Source organism: Hippocampus comes, unplaced genomic scaffold (assembly GCF_001891065.2).
Source record: "Hippocampus comes isolate QL1 unplaced genomic scaffold, H_comes_QL1_v1.1 scaffold56, whole genome shotgun sequence".
Taxonomy (NCBI): Eukaryota; Metazoa; Chordata; class Actinopteri; order Syngnathiformes; family Syngnathidae; genus Hippocampus; species Hippocampus comes.
The window spans coordinates 1,774,852-1,802,562 of NW_017842056.1; the positions used below are offsets into that span (position 1 = coordinate 1,774,852).

General features: G+C 43.1%; 2 protein-coding genes across 5 annotated transcripts; one reads left to right on the forward strand and one right to left on the reverse strand.

Annotated features, from left to right (window-relative positions):
• Nucleotides 1-650: 650 nt before the first annotated feature.
• Nucleotides 651-14,632, reverse strand: txndc16 (thioredoxin domain containing 16). Of its 2 annotated transcripts, none has more exons than XM_019860837.1 (20): nucleotides 14,244-14,632; nucleotides 13,515-13,698; nucleotides 13,349-13,431; nucleotides 13,153-13,226; nucleotides 12,808-12,882; nucleotides 12,439-12,560; nucleotides 11,933-12,023; nucleotides 11,703-11,850; nucleotides 11,423-11,592; nucleotides 11,272-11,332; nucleotides 10,583-10,718; nucleotides 10,356-10,502; nucleotides 9,346-9,405; nucleotides 9,029-9,233; nucleotides 7,802-7,938; nucleotides 7,579-7,663; nucleotides 6,441-6,582; nucleotides 4,381-4,568; nucleotides 2,464-2,654; nucleotides 651-998 (listed from the first exon to the last, which is right to left on the reverse strand). In XM_019860837.1, the coding sequence occupies exons 2-20, from the start codon at nucleotides 13,672-13,674 to the stop codon at nucleotides 793-795; spliced, it is 2,481 nt and encodes an 826-aa protein (XP_019716396.1). In that variant the 5' UTR covers nucleotides 13,675-13,698; nucleotides 14,244-14,632; the 3' UTR covers nucleotides 651-792. The 2 variants fall into 2 exon arrangements, with proteins under 2 accessions (XP_019716396.1, XP_019716395.1); XM_019860836.1 differs by having other exon boundaries at nucleotides 13,515-13,711.
• Nucleotides 14,633-15,013: 381 nt separating this feature from the next.
• Nucleotides 15,014-27,642, forward strand: gpr137c (G protein-coupled receptor 137c). Of its 3 annotated transcripts, none has more exons than XM_019860820.1 (8): nucleotides 15,014-15,913; nucleotides 20,912-20,961; nucleotides 21,940-22,047; nucleotides 22,374-22,506; nucleotides 23,688-23,834; nucleotides 25,306-25,431; nucleotides 25,708-25,838; nucleotides 26,110-27,642. In XM_019860820.1, exons 1-8 carry the CDS (start codon nucleotides 15,536-15,538, stop codon nucleotides 26,327-26,329), a joined length of 1,293 nt encoding a protein of 430 aa, XP_019716379.1. In that variant the 5' UTR covers nucleotides 15,014-15,535; the 3' UTR covers nucleotides 26,330-27,642. The 3 variants fall into 3 exon arrangements, with proteins under 3 accessions (XP_019716379.1, XP_019716378.1, XP_019716380.1); XM_019860819.1 differs by having other exon boundaries at nucleotides 15,017-15,913; nucleotides 22,368-22,506; XM_019860821.1 differs by having other exon boundaries at nucleotides 15,020-15,913; nucleotides 22,368-22,506; nucleotides 25,708-25,826.
• The last annotated feature ends 69 nt before the right edge of the window (nucleotides 27,643-27,711 follow it).

Below are 27,711 nucleotides of genomic sequence, written 5' to 3' on the forward strand. Positions count from 1 at the left end.
GTTTTTTTTTTCAGGTGGACATGGAATGTTGACACAAATTACAGGCTGCACATTTGAACTTCTAGAAAATAACAATACAGCACGATTACACAAAGAAATAAAATACCTTACGGTTCTGTACTGCTTTAAAACATTTATTCGGTGACATCTTAACAAACATTGCCGTATTTTTCTATATATGCTCAGTTTGTATTTGCCTCTGGATAGCTAGTTTTTAATACTTTGTTCAAACTGCACACTTTTACAAACTCGTCAAAGGTATGCGACGTGTTTGCAATTATAGAACGGTATGGAGTGGCAAATATCGTCAGACTAATTTCCAACACATTGTGACCTTAATATAAGGGCACTGGAATCCCCCCGTCGTCTTATGTACTGCCTTTCCCAGTGATTCATAAAGTTTAGTACACAGGCTCCCACTAGAAGTAAGATTAAAAAAATATATATAGTTCAGTTGTATTTAACTTTTAAGTACAATACATTCATAGACAATCAGCCTTAGGGATGGGGAGACTGGGTGCACCTTCGATTGCTAACCTCAGCGCAATTTGACCCCGGTCCAACTGTGTGGCAGCCACTACACTACCATGTTACGATGAAAAAAATAATCTCCGAATCATTTGTCATAATTCTGGTATAGTTATATAGACAATCAGCCTTAGGGATGGGGAGACTGGGTGCACCTTCGATTGCTAACCTAAGTGCAATTTTACCCTGGTCCAATTGTGTGGCAGCCACTGCACTACCAAATGACCCATGGTACGATTAAAAAAATAATCTCCGAATCATTTGTCATAATTCTGAGTGATGCGGCGTGCGGTAAGAGGAATCTGCCGTTGCTTGCTCCGTGGTCGACTCTGCCTCATCCACCTCCTCTTCTTCGTCGTCGTCCTCTTGAGGAACGCGCTGCTTGGCAAAGCCGGGCTCCTCCTCATCCATGATTTTCAGAAAGTCATACAACTCGACAGAGGGAGGCCAGTCATCATTCCCCAAAATCCCTATAGACCGAGACCAATGACTCAATTAAATCTAAAGTAGGAGATCATTCAAAAATTGGTGCCACAGTAAGCCAAAATCATATTCAAAATAGACAGTCCTGAGTTTGCATTTCTATTCCAAATGGCAGCCTTGGAGGATGTAATGGAAATGAAAAAGTTTAAAAGTGCCAGAGAACAACATCCACATGGCTTTCTAAGTAATATGAAACTGGATAATGCGGCGGGGAGCACAATACAAGGAATGCGCTGCCACACATTATGTTCATTACGCTATTAACAACAACACATTACCCCACGTTGCCCTTCGGCGCTGAGTTCAAACTCACAGCAGGCACAACTACGGTTTTACTTTAATGGCTCTTAAAAACATTTCCGAGACATTGCAACATGCAAAGGAGCTAAATGAGGTCAGCTTTTCTGAATTCTATTTGTCTTCAGACGGTAATTAGAGAGATTTTGACTTGCAAAATACCATCTATTATCATCATGATAATAGTACACAGTAGGAGGATAATGTTTTGCTGTGTATATATTATTATATATATTTCCTATTGAGACAACCATGGCAGCTAGCTAGAAAGCTAGCTAGCTCGTTAGGTAGATAGGCTAGATAGAAAGCTAGCTGGCTAGCTAGAGAGAAAGCTACCATTGTTAGCTGGCTAGCTGGTTGGCTGACTCGATGGATGGATGGATGGATGGATGGATGGATAGATGGATGGATGAATGGACAGATAGATAGATAGATAGATAGATAGATAGATAGATAGATAGATAGATAGATAGATAGATAGATAGATAGATAGATAGATAGATAGATAGATAGATAGATAGATAGATAGATAGATAGATAGATAGATAGATAGATAGATAGATAGATAGATAGATAGATAGATAGATAGATAGATAGATAGATAGATAGATAGATAGATAGATAGATAGATAGATAGATAGATAGATAGATAGATAGATAGATAGATAGATAGATAGATAGATAGATAGATAGATAGATAGATAGATAGATAGATAATGTATGAATTTCCTTATGTTGAATACAGATGTAAATAAATGTATTAGTCCAAAACTGGAAAGGACAGAAATTGTTTCATCGTGTCTGTACGTTTAAACCCCACTTCTAAAACACCTGTCCTGTAACTTCAGAGAGGTCTTTTCAAACTTGAGAAAGTGCCAACAATAATGTATTTCACAAGGTTTATGTATCTTCTGAGTATAACGATTGATTGAAAGAAACTGTATGAATGAGTGACCATATCTGAAAATGCGAAACAGCAATAGAATCATGTGGTGTAAGTTCATTCAATGCTGTATTTGGTTGACATAGCAAATTTGGCATGACATCTTTTCCTTTTTCAACTCCACACAAGCTTTTAAAATGCACTTTCGCTTCGCGAATCTTCTCATCGCGGAATGGATTGCCTCGCATCGTTCGGGACGTTGGGATCCTTACCTGCAGGAGACTCTTTGGCATCCTCCACTCTTTGCAGCCACTGCAAGACAGACTGGGCTGTGATGGGCGTGTTGGGTGGGTACTCATAAACTTCACGTCCAGAGGGCAAATGAGTGAGAATCAGTGCAGGAAGGGGGGGCAGAGAACCCAGATAGGAGCCCAGGACCGACATACCAGCTGGAGTGCGACCACTGCAATAGAAATGTGTTGGATTCAAAGCAACAACAAAAGATAAATTTTGTGCCTGCCTCGCTTTTTAGTCATCTCCCTCCAGGTGGGAAGTATTGTTGTCACCACTTTCAGTTTGTTTCATAAAGGAGCCGTTCAATAGGAATTGGCATACTAAAAAGTGTTTTCCTGTGTTTAATGAATCTGAAAAATATGACGTTCGCTTTTTTTTAAGTGAACTACTGAATTGAATGAACTGTTCAACAATGTTCTAATTTATTGGATGGACAAATTAAATATCGTCACGGTCCAATGACAATCTCGTAGGGCCGCTTTTTGGCACAATGAGTTTCTCCTTCTTTTTTCCTCGTTCAAACTAAAGGAAGACACCTCGAGCACTAAAGACACCTTGAAAGGAAACACGTATTTCCTTCATCGGACTTCACCAAAACCCTACGAAAAATATCGCCACACAGAGGACACGACACTGGCTGTGCTGATCCAGCAATTAAGGTCACGGGCAGACACCGTATTTGTCACCTTGGTAATAACAAGCCATAAATTCAACCGTAGTCGAAATGAACAGAGACCAAGTCCTCCGCAGGGGCTAATGTTAAGTTCGAAAAGTAAACCTTTTCCCAGAGATTTCCACATGAGAAAGCATGCAGATTGCAGTCGACCGAGACCACAATGTGGGATTATTGGGAAATTTGATGCTTAATCGGTTGCCCCATCAAATAAGGAAAAGTCATGAAATATAGAGCGCAAAAAAATGCAACTTTTTTTGTTTTTTAAAATAATAAACATTGAATGGGGTCTAATTGGCCCCAAAGGTAATCGGAGGGTTAGAGTGTAGCAGTCCTTCAAGTGGTACGCAAAAGAATCCCGTCCTAAGTACAGTTCAGTTGCATTTAACTTTTAGTTTCAATGCATTTAAATCTCATCTTTTAGAACTATTGGTTTTGAAATGGCGGCACGGTGGTCGAGTAGTTAGCACATCGGCCTCACAGTGCAGAGGTTGTGTGTTCGTGGGTTTTCTCCGGGTAGTCTGGTTTCCTCCCACATTCCAAAAAACATGCTTGGTAGGGTAACTGAACGCTCTAAATTGTCCTGAGGTGTGAGTGTGAGCGCGGATGGTTGATGGTCTCTGTGTGCCCTGCGATTGGCTGGCAACCGGTTCAGGGCGTCCCCCGCCTACTGCCCGAAGACGGCTGGGATAGGCTCCAGCAACCCCCGCCACCCTTGTGAGGATAAAGCAGATCGGAAAATGGATGGATGGATCGTTTCAAAACATTTCTATTGGTACAAAATCGTATTTATGCGCGAAGCATTTTAATTCAAAAAGTATTTCAGTCGTTTTTATTTTCCTATATTGAAGGACAGTGTCCATCCATCCATTCTCCAAGCCTCTAATGTTCATTCTCAAATTCTACATCATGCTAAAGTCGTTTACAATAACTTTAAAGATATATTTTAGGAATGAAACCTCTGCCTGGATTTCTATCAACACTTCGGCCTGCTCCGTAGACAGCAAATTTGAATGTTGGTCGCGATGCTGCTATTTGGAGGGCCTGCTATTTTTTTTTTAATTTATTTGAAAGGTTTAGTTATGTGTAAAAAAAAATATTAGCAGGGCTTCAGACGAAAATTTTAAAGATTAAGGTCCAATCGGCACGCACACTAACAAACACAATTAGCAAAGTGTCGGTCAATCAATAATCCGGAATGTTTGGTGTAAATACAGCATACAGGTGGATCCAGCAGGTCAAGTATGGCTCCATCCTCTCGCCTCCCGATTCCAGCAGCCTTTTCATCTCCTCCAGCAGCAGCGTGTTCTGCCTCAACCCGAGCTCGTCCTCCTCTTCTCCAACGAACAGCAGGAGAAGAGCTTTTCCCAGGCTGAGGAAGGACGGCAGGTTTTCCACTGTCAGTTCAGGCTGACAATAAAACAGAAGGGGAAAAAAAACTGTCACGTGAATGTGGGACAAACAAATATTCAATGAAATGAGTCATGTCGTCATAACCTTGTTTCCACAAATAGTGTTTGTATGTGTGGCTTGGAGCTCATAGCGGATCTAACTCACTTCCAAAAAGTTGCAATGTTGCACATGTCTCTTCTGCAACAAATGTTATGTGTATTTTATATCTCGCGGACACCGATCCTGGCATTGGAAACGACGGCTGTACACAGGTGGCATCCTGCCTTTGTGACAAAGTGACCACAAGCGGAAAATTGCCACTTCATCAGAACAGCAAAAAGATTTTGCTGACAGTGTGAAAGGGGCTACAATAGCAGCAACGTTGGGTGCCATGCAACCAAACAAACAAAAAAGGTAGCTTGATACCAGATTTACTATTAAGACCCTGATGAGGTACTATCTTGCGAGGCTATGGTTTAATATTAGCCCATCACTCCCAAAGAGCTTCAAACGTTCTTCATAAGGACACAATCACAACGTTGAGACTAAAACTTACCAAAGGATGCAGCAGCGCCGCGTCAACGTGGGAAACCAACTCATCTGCAGAGGTGAACTGTGACAACGCGGAGGGCGGGGGGTGTCGCTTCCAAGACGGAAACACTAAAACTGCAGGGAGGCTGACAGAGAGGTCGGCAGCCCTAAAAAGCACATATGGAGAGCACACACATGCACGCACGCACACACACTAAATATACAGTATCTCACAAAAGTGACAACACCCATTTTCTGAGGTACTGACCGCTTGAACAACTTTACAAATATAAAATAAAGTAGAGCTTGTCTAACAATGTAAATTCACAGTTTCCTCAAAATACCTCAACCATCAGTGACAATGTCTGAATTTGTGGCAACAAAAGTGAGTATACCACGAAGTGAGAATGTCCAAATTGGGCCCAATTAGCCATTTTCCCTCCCCCCCCGGTGTCACGTGACTAGTTAGTGTTCTACGGTCTCGCAGGTCCAGACATATGAATGCCGCCACCATTGCTGTCGAGGTCAGATGGGTGTCATTCCATAAGGAAGACTCTTCTAAAGTTGATAAACAGATTTTGAAGACAATCACACAACGGAGACGGATTACTGCAACCACAACTTATGGTTTAATGAGCCCAAGACAAATGGATTTCGTTCAGATCGTGTCGTGGCCCGGCGACGACCATTGCCTTGCTTTGAAGAAGCCGAAGGTAAAGATGACGGACTGGTCAACCATGTCTCCGAAAGGCTGTCGGATGCCCGACAGATGCTCAACGGCAGCATCGGTGCGGCATCCTCACCCTCCTCTGTGGAAAAGCGCAAGATCTCGAACGTCCACCAGCTCTGTGATGTCATCGAGGGGGCGTGGAAATGGCAAACTAGCAACCTCTGGTGAACTCAATGTCCGGCTGAGTTAAGGAAGTTGCCGGAAAATAACGGTGGCTTCAAAAAATATTCACACTTGGCGCTCACTTTTGGTTGCCAGCACTTTCAACAGACCTTTGAGGTATTTTGAAGAGGACTTTTAAAATGTTGTTCCTGTACACTGACTATTTTCTTGTCGATGCCTATGTGATGGCGGCGTACTCAAAGAAAAAGAGGCAGCGGAATTTAATGGTCAGCGACAACCTTGGAAAGGAGGAATAATTCTCAGTGCCTACCATTCCTGTGCCAGCACGTCTGTCAGCAGGGAGCAACGTTGGGTGCCATGCAACCAAACAAACAAAAAAGGTAGCTTGATACCAGATTTACTATTAAGACCCTGCGAGGCTATGGTTTAATATTAGCCCATCACTCCCAAAGAGCTTCAAACGTTCTTCATAAAGATACGAGCACCACGTTGAAACTAAAACTTACCAAAGGATGCAGCAGCGCCGCGTCAACGTGGGAAACCAACTCATCTGCAGAGGTGAACTGTGACAACGCGGAGGGCGGGGGGTGTCGCTTCCAAGACGGAAACACTAAAACTGCAGGGAGGCTGACAGAGAGGTCGGCAGCCCTAAAAAGCACATATGGAGAGCACACACATGCACGCACGCACACACACTAAATATACAGTATCTCACAAAAGTGACAACACCCATTTTCTGAGGTACTGACCGCTTGAACAACTTTACAAATATAAAATAAAGTAGAGCTTGTCTAACAATGTAAATTCACAGTTTCCTCAAAATACCTCAACCATCAGTGACAATGTCTGAATTTGTGGCAACAAAAGTGAGTATACCACGAAGTGAGAATGTCCAAATTGGGCCCAATTAGCCATTTTCCCTCCCCCCCCGGTGTCACGTGACTAGTTAGTGTTCTACGGTCTCGCAGGTCCAGACATATGAATGCCGCCACCATTGCTGTCGAGGTCAGATGGGTGTCATTCCATAAGGAAGACTCTTCTAAAGTTGATAAACAGATTTTGAAGACAATCACACAACGGAGACGGATTACTGCAACCACAACTTATGGTTTAATGAGCCCAAGACAAATGGATTTCGTTCAGATCGTGTCGTGGCCCGGCGACGACCATTGCCTTGCTTTGAAGAAGCCGAAGGTAAAGATGACGGACTGGTCAACCATGTCTCCGAAAGGCTGTCGGATGCCCGACAGATGCTCAACGGCAGCATCGGTGCGGCATCCTCACCCTCCTCTGTGGAAAAGCGCAAGATCTCGAACGTCCACCAGCTCTGTGATGTCATCGAGGGGGCGTGGAAATGGCAAACTAGCAACCTCTGGTGAACTCAATGTCCGGCTGAGTTAAGGAAGTTGCCGGAAAATAACGGTGGCTTCAAAAAATATTCACACTTGGCGCTCACTTTTGGTTGCCAGCACTTTCAACAGACCTTTGAGGTATTTTGAAGAGGACTTTTAAAATGTTGTTCCTGTACACTGACTATTTTCTTGTCGATGCCTATGTGATGGCGGCGTACTCAAAGAAAAAGAGGCAGCGGAATTTAATGGTCAGCGACAACCTTGGAAAGGAGGAATAATTCTCAGTGCCTACCATTCCTGTGCCAGCACGTCTGTCAGCAGGGCACTCAGCACCCTCCCTTGCAACGACTTTGCCGCTTCATTAAAAACGGACACATCTGCCAACACAACCGGAGAAACGGCCATCGCTTCACACAAACTCATCAACCCATCTTTCGCTCTCTCACATTTCAGTCAGACTTTTAGAACTGAATTTTCCACAATGGATCCGACGGCTCACGCAATTCATCTATTACCCGAAAGTGTCCGCATCCTAAACAGTCCGACTATTTTGTCGGGGATGTAGCCCGCTAGCTCAGGATGTGGCGTCCCGTGAAGGAATGATGTCACTTCCTGCTGAGTCGACAGAACCTGGGGAGAGGCCGGACGGCTTCTGGATGAAGGACAATGCACACACAGACACAAAGGGGGTGTGGGGGGGGGGGGGCGTCAAGGATTTGGAGCCTGTGAAAGGTTGATTACTTTGGGCCTCACCATTTCCATAACACAAATTGACAAGATGGTATTTCTCGGGGCCTGAGAAATGTCATCGCTTTTCTCAAATGACATCCCTTGGCACAGACAATTTTAAAAAAGCGCAAGATGGACCCGGATCGATAGCATAGTGCAGGAAGTGAGCGGGTACGACTCCCCGTGTGGGCACCGGTGTTTTCGCTCAAACCAAAAACCCCCCCTGCACCCACTTGTCCATTTGTCCGCATGTTTACACACAGCTCCGCTCAGAATGTCTTTCCTGCGTGTGTTTATTTGGGGTGGTGAAGATATCTTTCATGGTCCTCATCACACACACGCATTTTGTGGAGTCTCCTCCTGCGTGGGGCTTTATCACAGCTGCAATGACAGCCAAGACTAACATTCCTTTGAGATGTTGTTTTTCCCTCCACTTTTCTTCATCCTATCAAAAGCTCCCGAGAACATGACATCCGCCAACGTGTAGTTTTTAATGTTGATCATATTTTTATGGGCTTCCGAGCCCACGTGCCAAACTCAAGGCTCGGGAACCAGGCCCAGCCCACAAAATCTTTTTGGGGGGTCGATGAAAGCAAACGGCGTGTCTCCTTCCTGCTAAGAATGAAACAGTTTGCGCATCATGAATTAATGCTGCAGTCCAATTCATTGTGCCGTTCCCTTTGCTGTGCCTGCCTTGGCCACTAGGGGGCAGTAAAAGACAGTTATGCTGACAAAAGTGAAAAAGAAGAGTACTCAATCCGATGCTGTAATATTCATCGTTTTTCAGAGGATGAATAAATAAACTTGGAATCATTTTAGCCATGTTTAAACTCTATTTTCAGAGCTTTCATCGAAATTTGTCAAACATGACATGAGAGCAGGGGTGTCCCATATTTTTCCCGAGTATCTCTTTTTTGGGTGGACGGCAAAGTCGATGAAATTTCAAACCGTCTTTTCACCTCGCCATTTCATTTAGCAAACAAATGAAGAAAGGTCAAAGAGTACAATCTCACAGGAAGATAAAGCGAAGCAGCGGCTCACATCCCAACATTCCTCGATACACCTGAATGGGCTCGTGAGGGCGGAGTAGCAGGACACTTGGGAAGGCAGTGATTGGCTGGAACGAGATGGGACGGGAGCCGACTGGCCGAGCAGCGCAGAGGTCGGTCCATTCGCCGCAATCCACTGCGCTCAGGTGGACGTCAACGACGCCAGCATCTGGAAATGCGGCGATAAAAAGAAGCGTCGACATGAGTCGATAAGTCCACTCCCATTTACGTAGAAGAGAGTTTAAAAATAAAATGGCATACTGTCAGCAAGTAGTGATTACCTGCAAGCCTCTGGGCCACTTCTGTAAACGAGCTGAGGAAGGCCATTGAAACAGCGTCCCCTGGTCGTAGCATCAGAAACTACAATGAATAAAATGGACATGCAGTGGTACCTCTACTTAAGAACGTCTCTTCATACGAAATTTTCAAGTTATGAAACGCCTGAACAGGAAAATATTGTCTCTTGTTACAAAAGGTAAAAATACAGTGACTGGAAGTGCGCATTTGAATATGAATGCTTGTTTGTTTGTGACTGACTGGTGACCAATGAAGGGTAATCTGCCTGTTGCCTTAAAAAAAAAAAACAACAACCATATCTCTTTCAAATCGTAACATATCTATGGGGTCAAATTAAGTACATGACATTTTACTGCCATGTCGCAATTGACACAATTTTAGATTTTAAGTCTTGAACATTTTCTGACACTTTCATCTTTGTGGTTCTTTTTTTCAGGGCAATTTCAAATGTGTGAAATGTTTTAACTGATACTTAGAGGCCACATTCCACCCTTGGTTAAATTCCCTATGAGAACAACATTTCAGGTGCCGTTGTGACTTCGTGGCATGTTCTTGTTTTAATGTCTCGACAGGACGAGGCAAACGTTTTCGTCCGCCATTGGATTTGCTGCGTATGCCATACCGATCTTATGTGACTAAATTCACTCAGTTGACTCCATACCGTACCCTCCGCCAGGGTTCAACTGTTAATATAAGCGACAAAACAAATAAATAACTAAATAACTGAGTGTGCAACTTTGCCATTGCGTGTCCCAGGATTCATTAGTTTAAGTCTACCGGCTGCTTTCCAGAGAATTAAGATCAAGAGACCAGCCATCCCATTATGACTGTGGGGGGTGAATTCAAATGGTAAAAATGATTGATGGACTGTACTCCTTTATCCATACCACACCACATTTGTTTTTGTCACTCTTCTTGACAGGAAAAAGAGTTCCTTCTATGACGTCACATATAGTGAAACGTTCAAGGACGAAAGCAGAAGAGAGCAACATACATTTGAGGTAGAAGAGCACCACCGTGAGGCCGCTTTGAGCTACTGCATCGGGGAAGTCGTCAGACGTCAGTTGGGTAATGGAGTCCATGTGCACCATGTGGCCTCGATTCACATAGACGGATGCCACAATTTCGTCTTCCAATTCCCCTGGAGAACAAAAATGAAAGCGTACTCATCGTCCTTCTTCCATGGCTCCTGGGCATTTGTTCTCAATTTCTCAACCTTACCATTCGACACGTCATCCTCAATATTACACTCTTCCCCTTCCAACTCCTCACTTTGCATTTCATCTCCCTCACGATGAAGGAAGAGCTCCAGGAGCTCGTCCGGGTTGTCTAAGGTCAAATACCTGACCTCAGGCCCCTAGAAGTAAGGACGACACAGGCGTAAAATACAGATATACACGCACGAGGAATTGTTTCACAGCTGACTGAGAAAGATGCGTTAATATCCGTCACTTTTTTTGCAGAGGATAAAGAATACATGCTTGGAAGTGTATTGGCTGTCTACTTGTGTTGCTCCCCAGTTTGTGTTCGAACATCCCTTGCTTAAAGGGCTCTGGCACCGCAGTAGCGATGCCAATTTAGCCCGTTTGTGGGGTTTTGCATTGTTTATTTGCATGAGACTGACTCGCTAAATTACGTGTTAATTCTCTTTGTTTTCATTGGTATGCTTAGTTTGACAACAAACTTCAACCAGGAGTGGCAATAAAGAGCTTGCTTGTTGTAAAGGGGGTTGAAATGAGTTGAGTTCACTGCAGCCATTCGGCGTGCATATCTCCAATTTTTGCTCACGAATTCATGCAAAAAAATTAAATAAATAAGTCACCCAAACGATTTCTCAAAGACCTTGTAAATCGCCTCACTCATAATCAAGGCACCACTGTATACAGAAAAATTGTAAATCATCACCAAACCTTATCCGGCAGCCTGTAAGCAGCGTTATATTCAACCGGCGTTTTCACCGCAGGGCTCTTCCTTGATAACACAAAAATCGAATCCATTCCGATGGTCTGATGAACAGAAAAGAACGTGCAAGACGACTTGATGATGTACCTTGCATCTTACCTGTGCACCAGCGTCATCAGGGCAACGCCCCGGAGCCTCCAGGCCAGCGCTTCGGCCGTGTCGCGGTCGAGTCGCTCCGTTTCGGAATGCGAGAACAGAAAGACCTGGGGGGTCTGGCGGTAGGGGAAGAGTGGGCTCGGAACAGCGGCGGGGTCTTTGTATACTTCCGACTGGCGACACGGACGACGGAGCAGAAAAACGCACAAAATGAATTGCGGCGCTGTAAACGATGTGTTGCTTTCCCTTTGGCGTTTGTGAGAAAGCAAAGGAGCCCGGTTACCAACAGCGGCGCCTCCATCAATTGCAGGAAGGCGTGCAGGCTGAGCGTGGACAGCGGCGTCCTCATCGGTGTCAACGGGCAGCGCTCAGTGTTGGGGGCCACGCAGTGGAGGAACCACACGCGAGACAACGAAGAGGATCTGTGAACGCTGAAAGGAAAAGCCTTTAAATTGGAGAATCCTAACTCATTTTCTTCCTTGGCAACGAGATGGGAAGAGAAGACAAACATACCCCAAGTGCTTCAAGACAGGGCCTCCAGTTATGAGGATGAACTGGTGTTTCGATCCGTACACATAAGCCGTCTCCATGACGGATCTGTGCTCTAAAGGAACGCAGATGCAACAGCTTACTGGAAGTAGAGGCTCACGTTCGAAGCAGCAGTCCACCGGGAGACGGATTGTTTTGAAAGGCGCTTATAAATAAAATGTATTATTCATTTATTCATTTTCCAAGCCGTTTTATCCTCACAAAGGACGCGGGGCGTGCTGGAGCCTATCCCAGCTGTCTTCGGGCAGTAGACGGGGGACACCCTGAACCGGTTGCCAGCCAATTGCAGGGCACACAGAGACGAACAACCATCCGCGCTCACACCCAGGGACAATTTCGAGTGGGGGAGGGGGGGGGGTCTTGAGACGAACGTAGGCAGTGGCGCTCTCATGTACGCGGCAATGTAGCCTATGAAGTCAGCAATGTGAACCGCTACAGCGGCGTGTACGTTTGATCAGTGACGTCCGTACCTTGTGTGCCAAGACTGCTGACATAAGCCAGCACGATGTCCTTCTTTCCTCTGACGGACTTCTCCATGACCAAGAGGTCAGCGTCCGAATGCACGTACTTGACCTCGTCACGCAAAATGGCGCTGAAGGGGAACATGAGAGACTGCGTTTGGTTTTACGAACATGCAGTTGAATGTTTATCGAGAAATATATCAAACTGATTTTCATCACAAGTGAAACAACAACAACAAGAGTGTTAGGGAGGATGATCAACAAAGAGGAAAAAGAGTAATCAGGCTGCACAAATAAAGCACTCCAACAAAGACAACAACAATGAAACATTTTTGAATAGTACTTGTGATTAGCCTGAGGGACTGTTTGCTGACTTACAACAAGACTTCAGAGACAATGGAGTTGACGTCAAACACGGTGTCCAAATCAAAGCTCAAGAACTCCTTGCCATCCCTTCGAAAAGAAATATTTGGAGTTAAACAACAACAAACAAACAAAAAATTTGATTTACGACCCGTTGACTGCAACCAGTGGTGAACAAGCTTGCTTGTCAACAAATATGTTTGCTAACCTACCTGTGGCTCTCTCTCAACCTTTATGCCGTTCAATGGGACGACTTCATACCCGGAAAGACAGACTTAGGCTATATTTTAGGAGTAACTAGTCAGACTTTACAAGTCTTAACCCACTACGTACTGGATACTATACTTACACTCCACATACCTGAAAAGAAAAGCAGTCTGTTGCACCATTTCTTTCGTGCAGTATGAGGGAACCCTCTCCTCTTTGCAGTTGATCTACAAAAAAATAAAAAATAAATAATCAATCGATCATGTCATATTGGTAGCCCTTTTAGATATCAACAATGAACTATTTAAACTCATCCTTGGTAGTTAAGACTCATGACATTACGTGTTACCTTGCCCACGAGTACTCCATAATCTTTCAGAACATCTGCAGACTTTTTCAATTCCCCCAAGAAGAGAGAGACGGTTTGGGAGACTGACAACAGAGGAGAACAGGAAGAAATGATTCATTCTCGGCACTCGGGAGCAAGCGAAGTGGTCAGCGCGGCACCGCAATACCTTGGCTCTCAAAATAGATGAAGAGCATCTTCCCAGAATTGATTTTGTCATCAAAGTCCACAGCCGTAAATTCGAGCAGCAGTCCTGATGCGTTGAACGTGTCTGTGCATCCAGCGGCACTTGTGCACAGCAGCAAGAAAATCACACGCAGCCACATCATGGATAAGCAAGGCTGACTTGGCCTCTGCAGGGAAAAACTGAGGGGAAAAAGATTTGAGAGTACTAGTGTTTGGCGTTTGAATTGTTACTTAAATGGTACATATATTTACTGGGCTTTTTTTATTGAGTGATTGATTAGTGGGTATAAAAAAGGAAATGGTTTCCAAAGCAGCTTTGGGCAGGTGCCAAAGGATAGAAGACAGAAAAGTAGTTTTCAGCAAAAGAAGGAGGGCGTTAAATGACAAGTGTGTCCAAGGGAAGGAAGGAAGGAAGATGGGAACGAAGGATGAATGAAGGCAGAGAGGAAGGCAGGTAGGAAGGAAAGAAGGAAGGACGGAAAGAAGGATGTATGAATAAATAGGTCTCGGGAAAGGAAGGCAGAATTAAAAATGGTTAGCAGAAAGAAGTTCAGAAAGGAAAAGGTCAAGAGGGGTGAAAAATGTAAATGATAAAATAACAAAAATGTAAAAGCATATAAATAATGAGTAATGTTAATCCGCATCAAGTAAAAGTGCAAAATGTAAAATGATTCTATAGTATGATGACAAAGGAAGCTGGTGGATAGCCTACCTGAAAAACTTTTATTTTTCAGAGTGGAAAAAAATAGCAAGAAACCTCGGTTCATGTGAATCGTGTAATGCCGAAAGCAGCGCGACGTCATCATTCCTCGTGGTGTAAAACAGGATGAAACCTGCCAAAATTGTTCCTCGGGTTAAAACAAGTACTAGTGACCAGTGTATTAGCATTGTGTGCTAGCTACCGCTTAGTTCCAACGGGTTCTCTTTTGTTGTTGTTGTTTTTGTTTTTCATTGTAGACCAGGCAGACAGTCTGAAAAAGCGTTAAACCATAAATCCCGTGGTAAAGCTAGTTTGCAATACTGTACTGCATTATTATTCATCGGGGAGCGCATTGTTAAAGTAAACTCTAACATTATGTTGTTTTGAATATGGGGCACGAATACAAAGAGCTCACATGTTAGAAATAACTTCCCTGAGTTGTTTTCAAAATAATATTATTTAAGTGCCCATATATGCACGAACGAAAGCTGAAAAAATGCACAAAAGAAATAACTTGAGAAGAACAAACCTATAATTTAAAATATTAATATGAGTCAGCGTTTGAAATCGTACAAAAGTGTTGCACCACTTTAATTGGCTTTTATTATGAAGGTTTTTTTTTCTGTAGCACCATTACTCTTACAGATAACTGTTTGGTTCATATAACCACATGTTTTTCCTAAACCAATCGGGTCGTCGAAAGGTTACAGAAGACTGGCCAATCGCCGCAGATAAAAGGAGGGCAGTCTGTCAGTTCACGTCATCATAGACCAATGCAATGAGCAAATTGTGGAGGCTCGGGTCCACAGTCAGCCAATAAAATGTCTCACTGGCTGAGTGGGCGTGACTCCCACGTGGTCACTTTTGCTTGGAAACTATCTCGACTCGGTGGCTCCTGAGTCATCTGTACCTCATTGAAGCGGGCCGACCATTGAGCCAAGATGGCGGTGACGGAGCGTTTTCTTCTTGTTTAAAAGTAGAGCTTGGGGGCGGGTCTCTAATTGCATCACAGCTGATCTGGAGGACCCCCCCCCCTCCCCCTAGTTGTTTTTTTTGCATGCGAGTCGCTGGAGAATTTCCTTCTTATTTTTCATTTTACCTTGTTTGAGCGTTCAACAATTGGACTGGCTTTCTTCCTTCACGCCATCATTTTAGTTCATACGGCCGCGCGCAGTTCCACGATGCCCCTTATTTTAAGGAATAATGCTTTGACCGCACATTTCAAAGGAATCTTTTGTGAATTCGAGTCAGCTTTGACCCAGTTTTGCCGTTCGCGGCTTTGCTTGTGTTAGTCACCAGCGGAGATGTTTTCTACCAGTAAAGAGGTCACTTCCAGCTTGTTGAGCCCCGTGCAGGAGGACCCCGAAGGAGATGCCATCTCCCCCGCCTTGGAGCTGAGTCTCACCACCGCGTACACCGTCCTGTACTCGCTCCTCTTCGGCTTCGTCTACCTGCAGCTGTGGCTCATTCTGCACTACGGATACAAGCGCTTCAGCTACCAGACTGCGTTCTTGTTTCTGTGTTTACTGTGGGCAGCGCTCCGGACGACCCTCTTCTCCTTCTACTTTGAAAATGCGGCGCAGGCCATGCAGCTGCAGCCGCTGGCCTACTGGCTGCTTTACTGCTGCCCGGTGTGCCTCCAGTTTTTCACCCTTTGCCTGCTCAACCTCTACTTCTGGCAGGTAAGAACTCCGAAGCGGCTGGGGTATTTCGTTTGTTATTGCAATCATTCGGTCAGTCGGGCAAACAAAAGGCATGGTTGCACCTCCATCAACTTTATTGTGCTCAAACGCACACAAAATGATTTTTTTTTTTTTGGTAAAGCGGTCGACGGTACTACTGGTTAATTTAATGATCGGTGAGAAAAATCAGCCCTCTGTGGTCCCACCTGCCTCTGATTTGACAGGCAGTGGCAGAAACCCGAGGAAAACCTGTTACCTAATGAGTCAAGAAAGAGCACCAGGGGTGTGCAGAGGGCTGGGCAGCAAGGGGCACACAGCCCCCACCCTTGGCCACCCCAAAAATTGATTTGGCACCTTAATATCTTTGGCTGGGCAATACACCAGATTCCTGTCTATCAGCCAGCAAAGTCTTAAATTCAACAATCACACCTCGCCCCTTCCCCCCAATTCCCCTTTTTCAACCCGTTTGTGTGTGACATTCAAGATGGACACACATTCATTTTTTAAGGGGCATCCAGGCAAGCTAGCTTAATTTACGTAGCACATTTCATACAAAAGGTAGCTCAGTGTGCTTCACATGCTTACATGTCCAACATTTTAAAGCATTTAAACACTAAAGAACGAAAGACATTGAAAAACGCAAAGCACAGAAATTAAAGATAGCCGAGTATAATGACAAAAAGAATGCACAGTGCAAAAAATAGAGAGAAAAATAATTGGTCAGTCATAGGCATGAGGTGGGAAAGAAGCCTCGTTTTTAACCAGGATTAAAAAAACAGAACACTTGAGGCTGACTTCACTTTTGTTGGCATCCAATTCCATTTGTGTGCAGCATAACAGCTAAATGCTGCGTCACCATTTTTGCTTTCAACTGTGGGCTTCACTCATTGACCCGAGTCTGACCTCAAAGCCCTAATGAGTTTGTAGTCCACAAGCATTTCTTTCATCGACTGGATTTTTGGGGATCATAAGGCACGCTTAAAATCCTTTAACTTCCTCAAAAAATCGACAGCCCGTCTTGTCAGCCGATGCGCCTTATGTGTAGATGTCGACTTTTCAGTTTGTCGTCTTTGATTCAATTCTTTTTCCCCCATTTACTTTCACACATCAAATCGTGAGCAGGCGTCCATTGTTTTGTCATACATACAGGAATGAGATCTACTTCCTGTTTCTGTATCTATGAATCATGGGAAATGTAGTCGCACTAACCCAGGGGTCGGGAACCTTTTGCACTCAAAGAGCCATTTTTTTACCCAGTTTCCATGGAAAAGACAACACTGGGAGCCACAGACACTTTTTGTCATCTGAAGTGACGATGTTAGCCTTTATTTATATATGCGTGTGTGTGTGTGTGTATTACACTTGTAAAATAGTGTGTTGCTTATGAAATCCATGCAGTCCATCCATGTTTCAGAAAATCGAATTTTATTGATTGAATGAACACATTTTGAACCCCCCCAAAAATAAATAAATAAAAATTGCAGAGTTGAAGGTATCTTTCAAATGGCTTAAAAAGCTGAACTTAGTGCTGAACATGTAGCAAACAAAAAAATGCCGTGAGCTGCCATCTTTTCGGCGCGTGTAGTAACTTGACCTTCTGACCTATAATTTGACCTTGAGGTTGACATGACCTAACATTTGTCATGAAATGTAATCCCTCACGTGATGTCTAAAACATTTTAAAAGTTTCAGAGGTGTAAAATGCTTTTGTTTAGCTGCAATAAGGAGTTAAAGTATCCTTACCCGGCCCCCTTTTTTTAATACAAAACAAAAATGTGTATAATGAACCCAGACTGCAAAGAGCAGCTCGTGTGTGTCTGCACAACACTAATACCACGAAATTTGCAGTTGAAGGAATAAAGTAAATAAAATAAAGAAGGAATGAGGGTGTGGTGTAAAAGGCTTTTGTTTAGCTGCAATAAGGAGTTAAAGCATCCTTACTCGGCCTCCTTTTTTTAATACAAAACAAAAATGTGTATAATCAACCCAGACTGCAAAGAGCAGCTCGTATGTGTCTGCACAACACCTCCACACTAACACGACGAAATTTGCAGTTGAAGGAATAAAGTAAATAAAATAAAGAAGGAATGGGGCTCTTCCGACTAGCCACATGACATCTGATCAAACACCGTGGCCCATCAGATAATTTGTGCTTACAAGAGGGAAATTGAAGACTTTGACTGGAACTTTATTGCTTTTTTTTTTTTTTTTTGTTACCTGGTTACACCAGAAAGAGATATTGGCCCTCTGTCGACATAACGCATACGTCAGGACCGCATGACCATCTGCTGCAAGCATATATCGATTTTACTGAGCCGAATTCCCCGCTGCTTAAATCACTTATGTCTCTTTTGACATATTAGCGACTTCAAGCAAGTTGTCTCACATGAACAATTGTCTGATAGGAATCATTTTAGCATATCGTGCTATTATAAACTCTGAACATTTTAAGTGGTTTAGCATTTACCATTTCAACTGCAGCCTTTGGTTTGAATGTGTCATCCATCTGTGACCTTGTACATCAAGTGATGTCGTCAGGCTACACTTTTGCACTTGTATACGAAAAGATTTTGTCCTGGGATATGCACACCAAAATGTAGCGAAATGCAATGTAGATACTGCATTTGCTTCCTGGACATGTGACACGCACTTGTCAAGGGAACCATGAAGTAGTCGCTCGTCATCGAGTATCGTTGCAATAAAATGCGGCAATAATGTCGCTATATTTAACCGTCCTCAGCTTGTGCTGATTAGCAACACAGGTGAGCTGGAGTATTACCCAACCTCTCTCTCCTGTGGTTAAGAGGAAAGAAATTTCATCTGTGCTGTATGTTGCACACAGAGCACATTCGACAATAATGTTGACTTGACTTTGGCAGAGAGGCGCGGGACACCCTCGACCGGTCGCAGGTCAATGATGGGGCACATAGAGTGGTACCTCGACTTACGTTTTCTTCATACGAAATTTTCAAGTTGTGAAACTTATGTCTGAATTTTGGGGGGCTTGGAACGAATTAGGAGCATTTACATGGGAAACGCGTCTTTACATTACAAGAAATTTCTTCTAGAACCAATTCATTTCGTACGTAGAGGTACCACTGGATAGATTTGGGCTGGGAGAAAAAGTTTACCACCAAAATAAGTCAAACACAAATTGTACTCCATCCATACAGACATGAGCCCGTTTTTTGGGGGTTGTAACTAATGAAGGGGAAACTTATTTTCCTAAAAAAAAAAAAAAAAGCATCAAAAATACAAAACATAATTTAGTTCATGAGATTTTCAACATTGAAAACTTTACATCAAAATGGCTATTTATGTTTTTCAGGAGCAGGAAACAACTGTGTCCCCCCACCCAAAAAAATGTAACTCTTCTCACACGGTATGTGCAATGTAAATACAAAGCAAAACAAACCCTCGAGAACAATGCTGGCCGATCAATCGGTGCAACCCAAATTGTATCACATCTGGTCTCTTCCCCGTTGCCCCAAATGCTAAATGTGCAAAAAGGAAATGGTGCAGAGCTCCGGTTGCAGCGCGACGTGGACTTTTGACTACACACTCTGCATTCCCACACCACGGGCAAGCACTAAAAGCCTCGAGCTGCAAACTAGTGAACATACTGTCGCTACTTACAGTATACACGCAGACTAAAGAGCCAGGCCTGTGATTTAGTTCATCTCCTTACCTTTGAGCACTTCCTTATACTTGGACTCGTAATGATGTTAATTACCATATCTGCCATACCACAGTTTTATGTTCTTGGCGCAGTCGCCGCCTTTCGAGGTTGCCTTCTGACCTACATTCTGACACAAAAGGCAGATTGTTTACACACATGCAGTTATGCAACTTGAAAAGTCAGCAGAGAGACGAACGAGATTGAGTGAGCTCGCCACAAAATGGGACCGTAATCGCCGTGGAACCCAGTCGAGATAAGAATGAAAAAGATGATTATCTTTGGGTTAGGTCTCATTGAAAGAAACATTCAGCAAGTTCAAAATGCTCTCTTGCACTCTGCAAACATGCCAACTTTTCATGTTTCAGCTAATGTTTAGCAATGTTGTTTTTTAATAGATTTTTTTAGGGGTCATATCAAATCATTTTTGAGCCAAAGTCATTTTTATCCCGTATAGAGAGGAGCCACCATGCACACCTGATTTTTTTTTGGGGGGGGCTTAAATAATTCTTATTTTGGCTATGGCGGGGGGTCAACTGTAGAACAAACATACAAGTTGTTGAAGTAGATATATCGCTCCATCTTCGTTGCGTCCCTAGCAAATGGTGAACAAGCGTCTTCGAGCCGATAACTGCCACTCTCAGGTAAAGATTAACGTAAAACTAAACGTAAGTCAGAGAATTAGATGTGTACTTAAAACAACCAGAGCTCGTCACAGCAACAACACGGTTTGTATTTGCGTTGTTAGAAGTGCAGCCGTAATTGCTACGTACGTGGTCAAGTCGATGAAGCGCCTCAATAAGAATGTTTGTGTCGTGTTTGTCCTCCGACAGAAACCATCTTAAAACAAAAGATAGATTTCCCTCCCCCATCTTTTTACATTTTTGAAAAAGCTCCAGGGAGCCACTGGGGCGGCGCTAAAGAGCCACATGAGGCTCCAGAGCCGCGGGTTGCCGACCCCCGCGCTGTACGATCGAAGCAGTGAGATTATTTCACTTTATGAAGTGTAACACATGCCTGTTAGTTTACAGTTGTCAAATTAGGGGCTGTGTGAGCGAGCGCGTTGTAAATCCAATTTACGTACACCGCAAAGACAGAATCAAATTTTTGTCAGGGGGTGTAGGGGGGGTATGGGGGAGTGTTTGTGTTCATTTAATTACACGGGAATGTCTTGAGACTCTGTCAAGTTCACACGGCTCTACGAAAAGAAGGGAACATTTTGCTCCTCTTCTGACCTTCTCTTACTCAACACTTCCCATCACTTGTATCACGCATCATGCCCTTTGACATTCATATTCTTTGTCGTTTTATTTGTGTCTTAGGTGGTGTTTAAGGCAAAAGCCAAATATTCCCCAGAGCTCACCAAATACAGGTAAAAGTTTGTTGAAATACAAATACTTTCAGAGATATTAATCTGCCATTCTGTATGCTGTGGTTGTAGTTTGCAGTGCCGTCGTCGTGTGTCTCGTGTTTATTTTGCAGTGACAGCATAACGCATTTGAAAATGTGGAAACGAAAAGGGCTCTGATTGTACACCGCCAGCATCCACCGCCACAATCATCACCATTGTGGTTTCTTTTTTTTTTTTCGCATATTGGATGAAATTAAATTCATAACCACATGGAACAACAAGTTGCACGTCGGAAAAGTTTACGATTGTATTTTTGTCCATGCTCCCCGCTTTTATGAGGATAAAAGCGGTTTAGAAAATGGATGGATACTATAGATCACAGGTGTCAAAGTCAAGGCCCGGGGGCCAGATCCGGCCCACCACATCATTTTATGTGGCCCGCGAAAACAAATCAAACATGTCAACTTCCATGATGCTTGCTGAAATCTGGACCGAAATAATTTTGTTAACTGGTTTACACTCACTTGAACAATAATTGAAGAAAAAACAAACAAATAGTTGACAGATATCAAAACTCGTAATCAGTCTTTTTGTGTGTGTGTGTGTGTGTGTGTGTGTGTGTGTGTGTGTGTGTGTTGCCAGATAAAAACTCGTAATCAGTCTCTTTGTGTGTGGGTGTGTGTGTGTGTGTGTGTGTGTGTGTGTGTGTCATAATACGATGCGATGATAAAACATTTCTTTGGTCGTAACGGTCCTCCGAAGGAAGACGTAACTCCAAAGTGGCCCGCGCAAGTCATAATACGATGCGATGATTAAACATTTCTTTGGTCGTAACGGTCCTCTGAAGGAAGACGTAACTCCAAAGTGGCCCGCGACAAAAATGAGTTTGACACCCCTGCTGTAGATGGTGCATCTGTACCTAATGAAGTGTCCTGTAAGTGTGTCGAATGAAACCTACAAATGCTCTGCGATACAGCTTTTGTTTGTCTTTCTCCTCAGGATTGCCCTCTCAGTGTTCTTCCTGTCCCTCTGTATATGTTTCCTTGTGGTGAATTTAACATGCGCATTGTTGGTGCAAGGAGCTCTGGAGCGTTCTGAATTGCCAAGGTAAGGGTTAGAGATACTGTTGGAACAAGTGAATAATTACAATAAGGACATACAGCATATTGTCAGCCGAATAGCATAATTGCACCAAACGTTTTGACTGCCTCACAATCACAGAGGTGCCAATCAATAGAAATGAATCATTTCCTGAAAAAAATGTATCTGATTTTTCATACTTTCAAAAACCGAATTTTAAATACTCAAGTCAAGCGGAGACACCAAGAGAATTCAGTAGGCCACCACATTTCACCCATAACTGTAAACTGGATGCCCAGGAGGAAAATGACTGCCATGTTTTAACAAGTGATCTGTGATGTGTCAAGTGACAGGAGTGTGAGACATGCTGTCCTGGCCCGCGTCCTGATCAACGACAGTCTTTTTGTCCTGTGTGCCGTGTCTTTGGCAGTCTGCATCTTCCGCATTGCCAAGATGTCCTCTGCCAATGTTTTCCTCCAATCCAAGGTAAGGGAAATTGAAAGTCTCCCTCACACACAGATGGTAGCTCACAATCACAGAATAATCTTGCATATTTTATGTCTTCGATATACAAAATTATGCGTACATCTTATGTATATGAACAGTTTGTTAGATAGCACATATTGGGTGTATTTAAAATCACCACCCCAAAAAAAATCCCAAACTGCCTGTCCCTTTGTGAAAAAGTAACCTACCCCCACCCCTTGTAAAATCACAAAGTAACTGTAAAGAACAACAGTTTTGGGAAAGCTCAGTTCAATTTCACAGGCAACAGCCAAGCACCACATTTGTTGAATCAAGGAATCACAAAAATACAATCTGTCAGACAAAATGAAGTAGGCTACAAGATCTCAAGAAACAAACATCATGCCACGAGACAAAGAAATTCAAGAAGAAATTAGCATTATTGGAATCTATCAGTCTGGAAAAGGTTACAAAGCCATTTCAAAGAGTCTGGGGCTCCAGTGAAACCACTGTCAGAGCCATTATCCACACATGAAGAAAACTGGGAACACTGCAAAACATTCCCAGGAGTGAACCTAGAACAACACCCAAAGGACTCCAGACCTCGCTGGCCTCAGTTCAGGTCAGTGTTTACGAGTCTACCATAAGAAAGACACTGGCCAAAAATGGCATCCATGGGAGAGTTCCCTGGTGAAAACTACCGCTGTCCAAAAAGAACACAAAGGCTCATTTGCCAAAAGACATCATTCTGTGGTCTGATGAGTCAAAAGTTGAATTTTTTAGTCGATGTGCGGCCCATTACTTCTGGGTTTAAAAAACAGCATTTGATAAAAAGAACATGCCAACCAGGAAACATGGTGGTGGCAGTGTGATGATCTGTGGCTGCTTTGCTCCCTCAGGACCAGGACAACTTGCTGTGATTAATGGGACAATAAATTATAATAATAATAATAATAATAATAATACATTACATTTATAAGCGCCTTTCAAAACACTCAAGGACACTTTACAATCAAAACAAGAACAATAAAACCACAGATAAAATTATAAATAATAAAAGGAGAGATGAAATTCTGCTGTCTCCCAGAAAATCCTTTGGTTATCTCTGTGTGATATTAAAATTGTAATGAATGGCATGTGTTGAAGATATGTTCCAACACACTTGAATATGCTGTTTTAATTTACAGTCTGTTTTTCTGCAGGGGACATCAGTGTGTCAGGCGACAGCTGTAGGAGCATTGGTGATTCTCCTCTACACATCGAGAGCTTGTTACAACCTGGTGGTGGCGGTGTCTCCACTGGGCAGACCTGATTTGTGCAACTACAGCTGGTACAGTGGTTCAGATCAGGTGAATGGTCATTGCTCAATTTAGGGCTGGGTGTCAGTAAAACTTTTCTATTTATTTTGCTGCGTTTTTTTTTTTACCCATTGTAATATAATGGCTGTCAAACAAAAAGAATGATAAAATAAAATCAACAGTTCCTAATAGAGATGGTCTCATCAACACGATACAAAAATCCAGTACAACACCATGCAGCTGTTCCACTTAGAGCACGCCAAAATTTCATCTCATAATATGACCCAAAAAACGCAAATAAAAATGTCATTAAAAAAAATGTGAATATGATACTACCCAGAGATGTTTGCCAGTCAAAAACTGGCTGCAACAATTTTCCCTCTGACCAACTCGAGGACGGAAAAATGCTGAGGTCTTTGTTTCTGACAACTTCTGTTTAGTTTTCACTGAAAACACTTAGGAGAGCAGGTTTTATGCTTAGATCGCTAGAGACTATCAAAGAGTGAACTTCACTGTTTGCACCGATCATTCAGAGTATATAATCTCCCATACCGTGAGTTGTGAGTTATAGAGGTTATGTTTACATATCACATCAGATTTTCTCCTGATGGGCTGTACTTTCATTTCATTGTTCGTAGTTCTGACTTGATGCAGACGAATCTTTGAGGAGCTCTCTGAAAAATACCTTATAATAAAAGATTTAAATTGCATTCTTACGGCTGAAATGTGCATGTGGCGATTCCCCCACTCTTCATGGTACAACCATATTCCATATATGGTGGCATTTTTGCCATAGACACAGAAAGTCATGGGAAAACACCACCTAGAAATCAATGTATTCAATTTAGGCGAGTTTAGCGTTAGGCAACACAAGATGGCTGCCATTGGCTTCACTTTGACGAGTAAGCGCCATTGTAAGTCCAATCACATACTGTACTGTATATACGTCCGTGTATGGGAAGAGCGCCCGGCTTCTTCGCATTGTGCCTTTGAAGCACAGCACTGCCACCTGCTGGCAGCAGCTAACTACTCTCGTGGTTCCACCGTTAAGTCGCTTTTCTGTCTGACCAGAAAGACTATTTCACACACATTCAACAACTACAGTAGACAATGCAGTCCATGTTTGATAAAACGTGTTTCTTTGTTCTTTATTGGTTATATAAAAACGTATTTTGTGTGGAGGGTACTCGACAACTACTTGCGTCAATTAATGTGTCCTTGGTGACGAGCCACGCAAGACACTGACTTGTGTCAGCCGCTCTTCCCTTTCTTGTCCGTGTGTTTGAAAAGGAAATACGCTAGTTTTATTTATTCTAATGATGAAATCCTTGACATTATATTGATTAAAAAAATCAAAGTAAAGGACAGACCACAGAACTAAAATGTACAGTTATATCATGTATTTACTATTCGTTTTTCTTTTAATTAATTCTTCGCTTGCAGTGGAGGGGACAGAGAGGCCTGCCTGCCCTGACTGCACGTGCCGTATAAAATATTTTAATTGTGTGTGCTTATGTTGCAGGCTGATGTTCTGAAGTTCAGCGATGAGGCCTACATGGTTTATGGGATTATTTTATTCTTTTGGGAGCTGCTGCCTACCAGCTTGATGGTGCTTTTCTTCCGAGTCCAGAAGCCCAAACAGAACCTGGTAAAATTAAAAATAATCATGAACATGAACTACAGGTGGATACACAGTTTAGTAGTGAAAGAGAATTTGTTGTAATCTGTCACTGGATGTCTTCGTCATAGACATATTACTTGTATTAAGGTGCGTACAGTACAATTGCGAACCGTGATTCTTGGCATACTGTCCTGTTTTGTTTTTAGTCTCCAACAAAAATAAAGGAATGGACCTCACAGTACCATTCCGTTACAAAGACAAAATGGCACAACACGTTTTAACAAAGCTTTGAACGTGTGCCAGGTCCCCACAGGAATCCTCAACAGCCACACATTTGGCTCCAGGGATTCTTTTTTTGACAACCCAAGACGATACGACAGCGATGACGACCTGTCCAGAAGCAACAGGGGCGATCGGGCCAGGTGCGAACCGCCGTGCATGTACACACACACACACACACACACACACACGACGACCAAAGATTTTTATGTCATCGACAAGAATTTGATGAAAGTCGAGTCAAATTCAGTTACTACTTGACGTCATTGATGTCAGTGCAGTGATCCCCGATTTTTAATTTGGGCCCAAAAAAAGACTCGTCAATACAAGATACATCGGAATACGCCGTTGTTGATCGCAAATCTACAGTCACATTAGTAAAGTCGGAATTGCGCACTCCCATCCTTCTCCTTTGTCTTTTTTCAGCCTGCCGTCCTCCACGGCGCAGCCCAGCTGCGTGTCCAGTTGGTACGGCTCCATCCAGTGTAACGGGACCCCGGCATCAACTCAGCCTTCCTCCACGGCCCCCCTCCTGTTCGCTTACGGAAACATCCAGAGCGCCCAGCACCACCACCACAACTACTACTCCACTCCGCAAAGTAACCACCACCATCACGGTTATTATCACTCCACCCCTCAGAACTGAAACCAAACGGAACTAAAGCCCTTTCGTTTTGGAACCAATAGAGGAACCGAATCAAGTTTCCCCCGCAACGCATCGTGACTGAATGTGATCTGCAGCCGATTCATCGTCGCAAATATCAACACAGTACTACTTAACTCTATTTGCACCATCTCATTGTAGATGTCACAGTAATCCAGAATAAGATTGTTGTGGTCCACGGGAAGGACAGTTTGGCCCACCCAAAAAACTCTTTTATAAGCTTTGCTGCAACCTTTTGCACTTGGATTGTTTATCCTCTGAAAGAGGGAGGAGACGTCACGTCAAATCTCATACTTCTCATTCCTTACGGAAAACGTTTGCACACAATATAGTCAAGTGATGATGTATGTATGGTAGTGGTGGACAAGTGACGCTTCGTGAAGCACTTGTGTAAGTTTTTGACTCCTCTCGAGGGCACTCTTGGTTTAAAGATGCAGTGGAATTTGAATACATTTCCATTGCACTAACCTTTATATTCAAACCAAGAGCACCATCTAAAGGTGTCGAAAAGTATCCCAGGTGCTTCACGAAGCTTCGTTTTCCCATCATTAATGTATGGAGTCATTTGCATGTTTCCGGGTGAAAGTCGGTATGTTTGTGATCTTAACAATGAGAAATGCTTTTATATGCTTTTTTTTAAACAAAATATTCACCATAGCTTTACTGATTTAACACATTTGTCGGTTTTGGTCATTGCATTTTTGTGTTTGGTGTCCGACCGAGTTTCTGAAAGCAAGTTAACACGTTTGCGTGTTAAATCTCGAAGTGAATTCGATGGGATTCGCCCCGACGTGCTTGATAAACGGCACAGGCAAATGGTCAGAAGGCCAAAAATCTCATGTTCTTCTATTTTTTTTTTCCACATGAAGACGGAAACTACAATAAATAAATAGCTTGAGGTTTCAATCACAGCCTTTCTTTTTCTGAAAGGTGATCCCCAAGGAAATTCCAAAAAAGGAATGCTCGTAGCAAATACCGGTCCCGCAAGTGGGTAGAGTTGAAACTCAAAAACTCCCGCGGAAGCCGCTGCCTGTGCATTCTTGAAATGTGGTCAGTTTGCAAAAACATTGTCGTTCGTAGAAGGAAGTTCTCGGTTCCATTTGACGTGTGCAAAGCAGCTTGCGCGGCGCTGCATCTTAATGCAACAAGTCAACTTGACATTCTGTGATCAGATTCCTCAAGAAAAGTTGTCGTTTAACCAGGACCATATTGAATGTAACCTTTTTTTGTGACAGACAAATCACGAATGTCATGAAAATAAATGTTTGAATAAAGGCTTCCTGCACTGTTTCTGAGAAAAGTCGGCTTGTCTCCATCGTTTTTATATCCTCAGACTCCAGCTAAAAAAAAAAAAAAAAAAAAAG

What these genes read in the sequence shown, in the direction of transcription:
- txndc16 (XM_019860837.1), bottom strand. Translation starts at nt 13,674, where the DNA reads ATGATGTGGCTGCGTGTGATTTTCTTGCTGCTGTGCACAAGTGCCGCT. An exon ending in CCTGTCTTGAAGCACTTGGG is followed by an intron (nt 11,851 to 11,932) that starts GTATGTTTGTCT and finishes TTTTCCTTTCAG; the next exon opens with CGTTCACAGATCCTCTTCGT. An exon ending in CTTACAGGCTGCCGGATAAG is followed by an intron (nt 10,719 to 11,271) that starts GTTTGGTGATGA and finishes CCTTACTTCTAG; the next exon opens with GGGCCTGAGGTCAGGTATTT.
- gpr137c (XM_019860819.1), top strand. Translation starts at nt 15,536, where the DNA reads ATGTTTTCTACCAGTAAAGAGGTCACTTCCAGCTTGTTGAGCCCCGTG. An exon ending in TCAACCTCTACTTCTGGCAG is followed by an intron (nt 15,914 to 20,911) that starts GTAAGAACTCCG and finishes TTTGTGTCTTAG; the next exon opens with GTGGTGTTTAAGGCAAAAGC. An exon ending in GAGCGTTCTGAATTGCCAAG is followed by an intron (nt 22,048 to 22,367) that starts GTAAGGGTTAGA and finishes TGATGTGTCAAG; the next exon opens with TGACAGGAGTGTGAGACATG.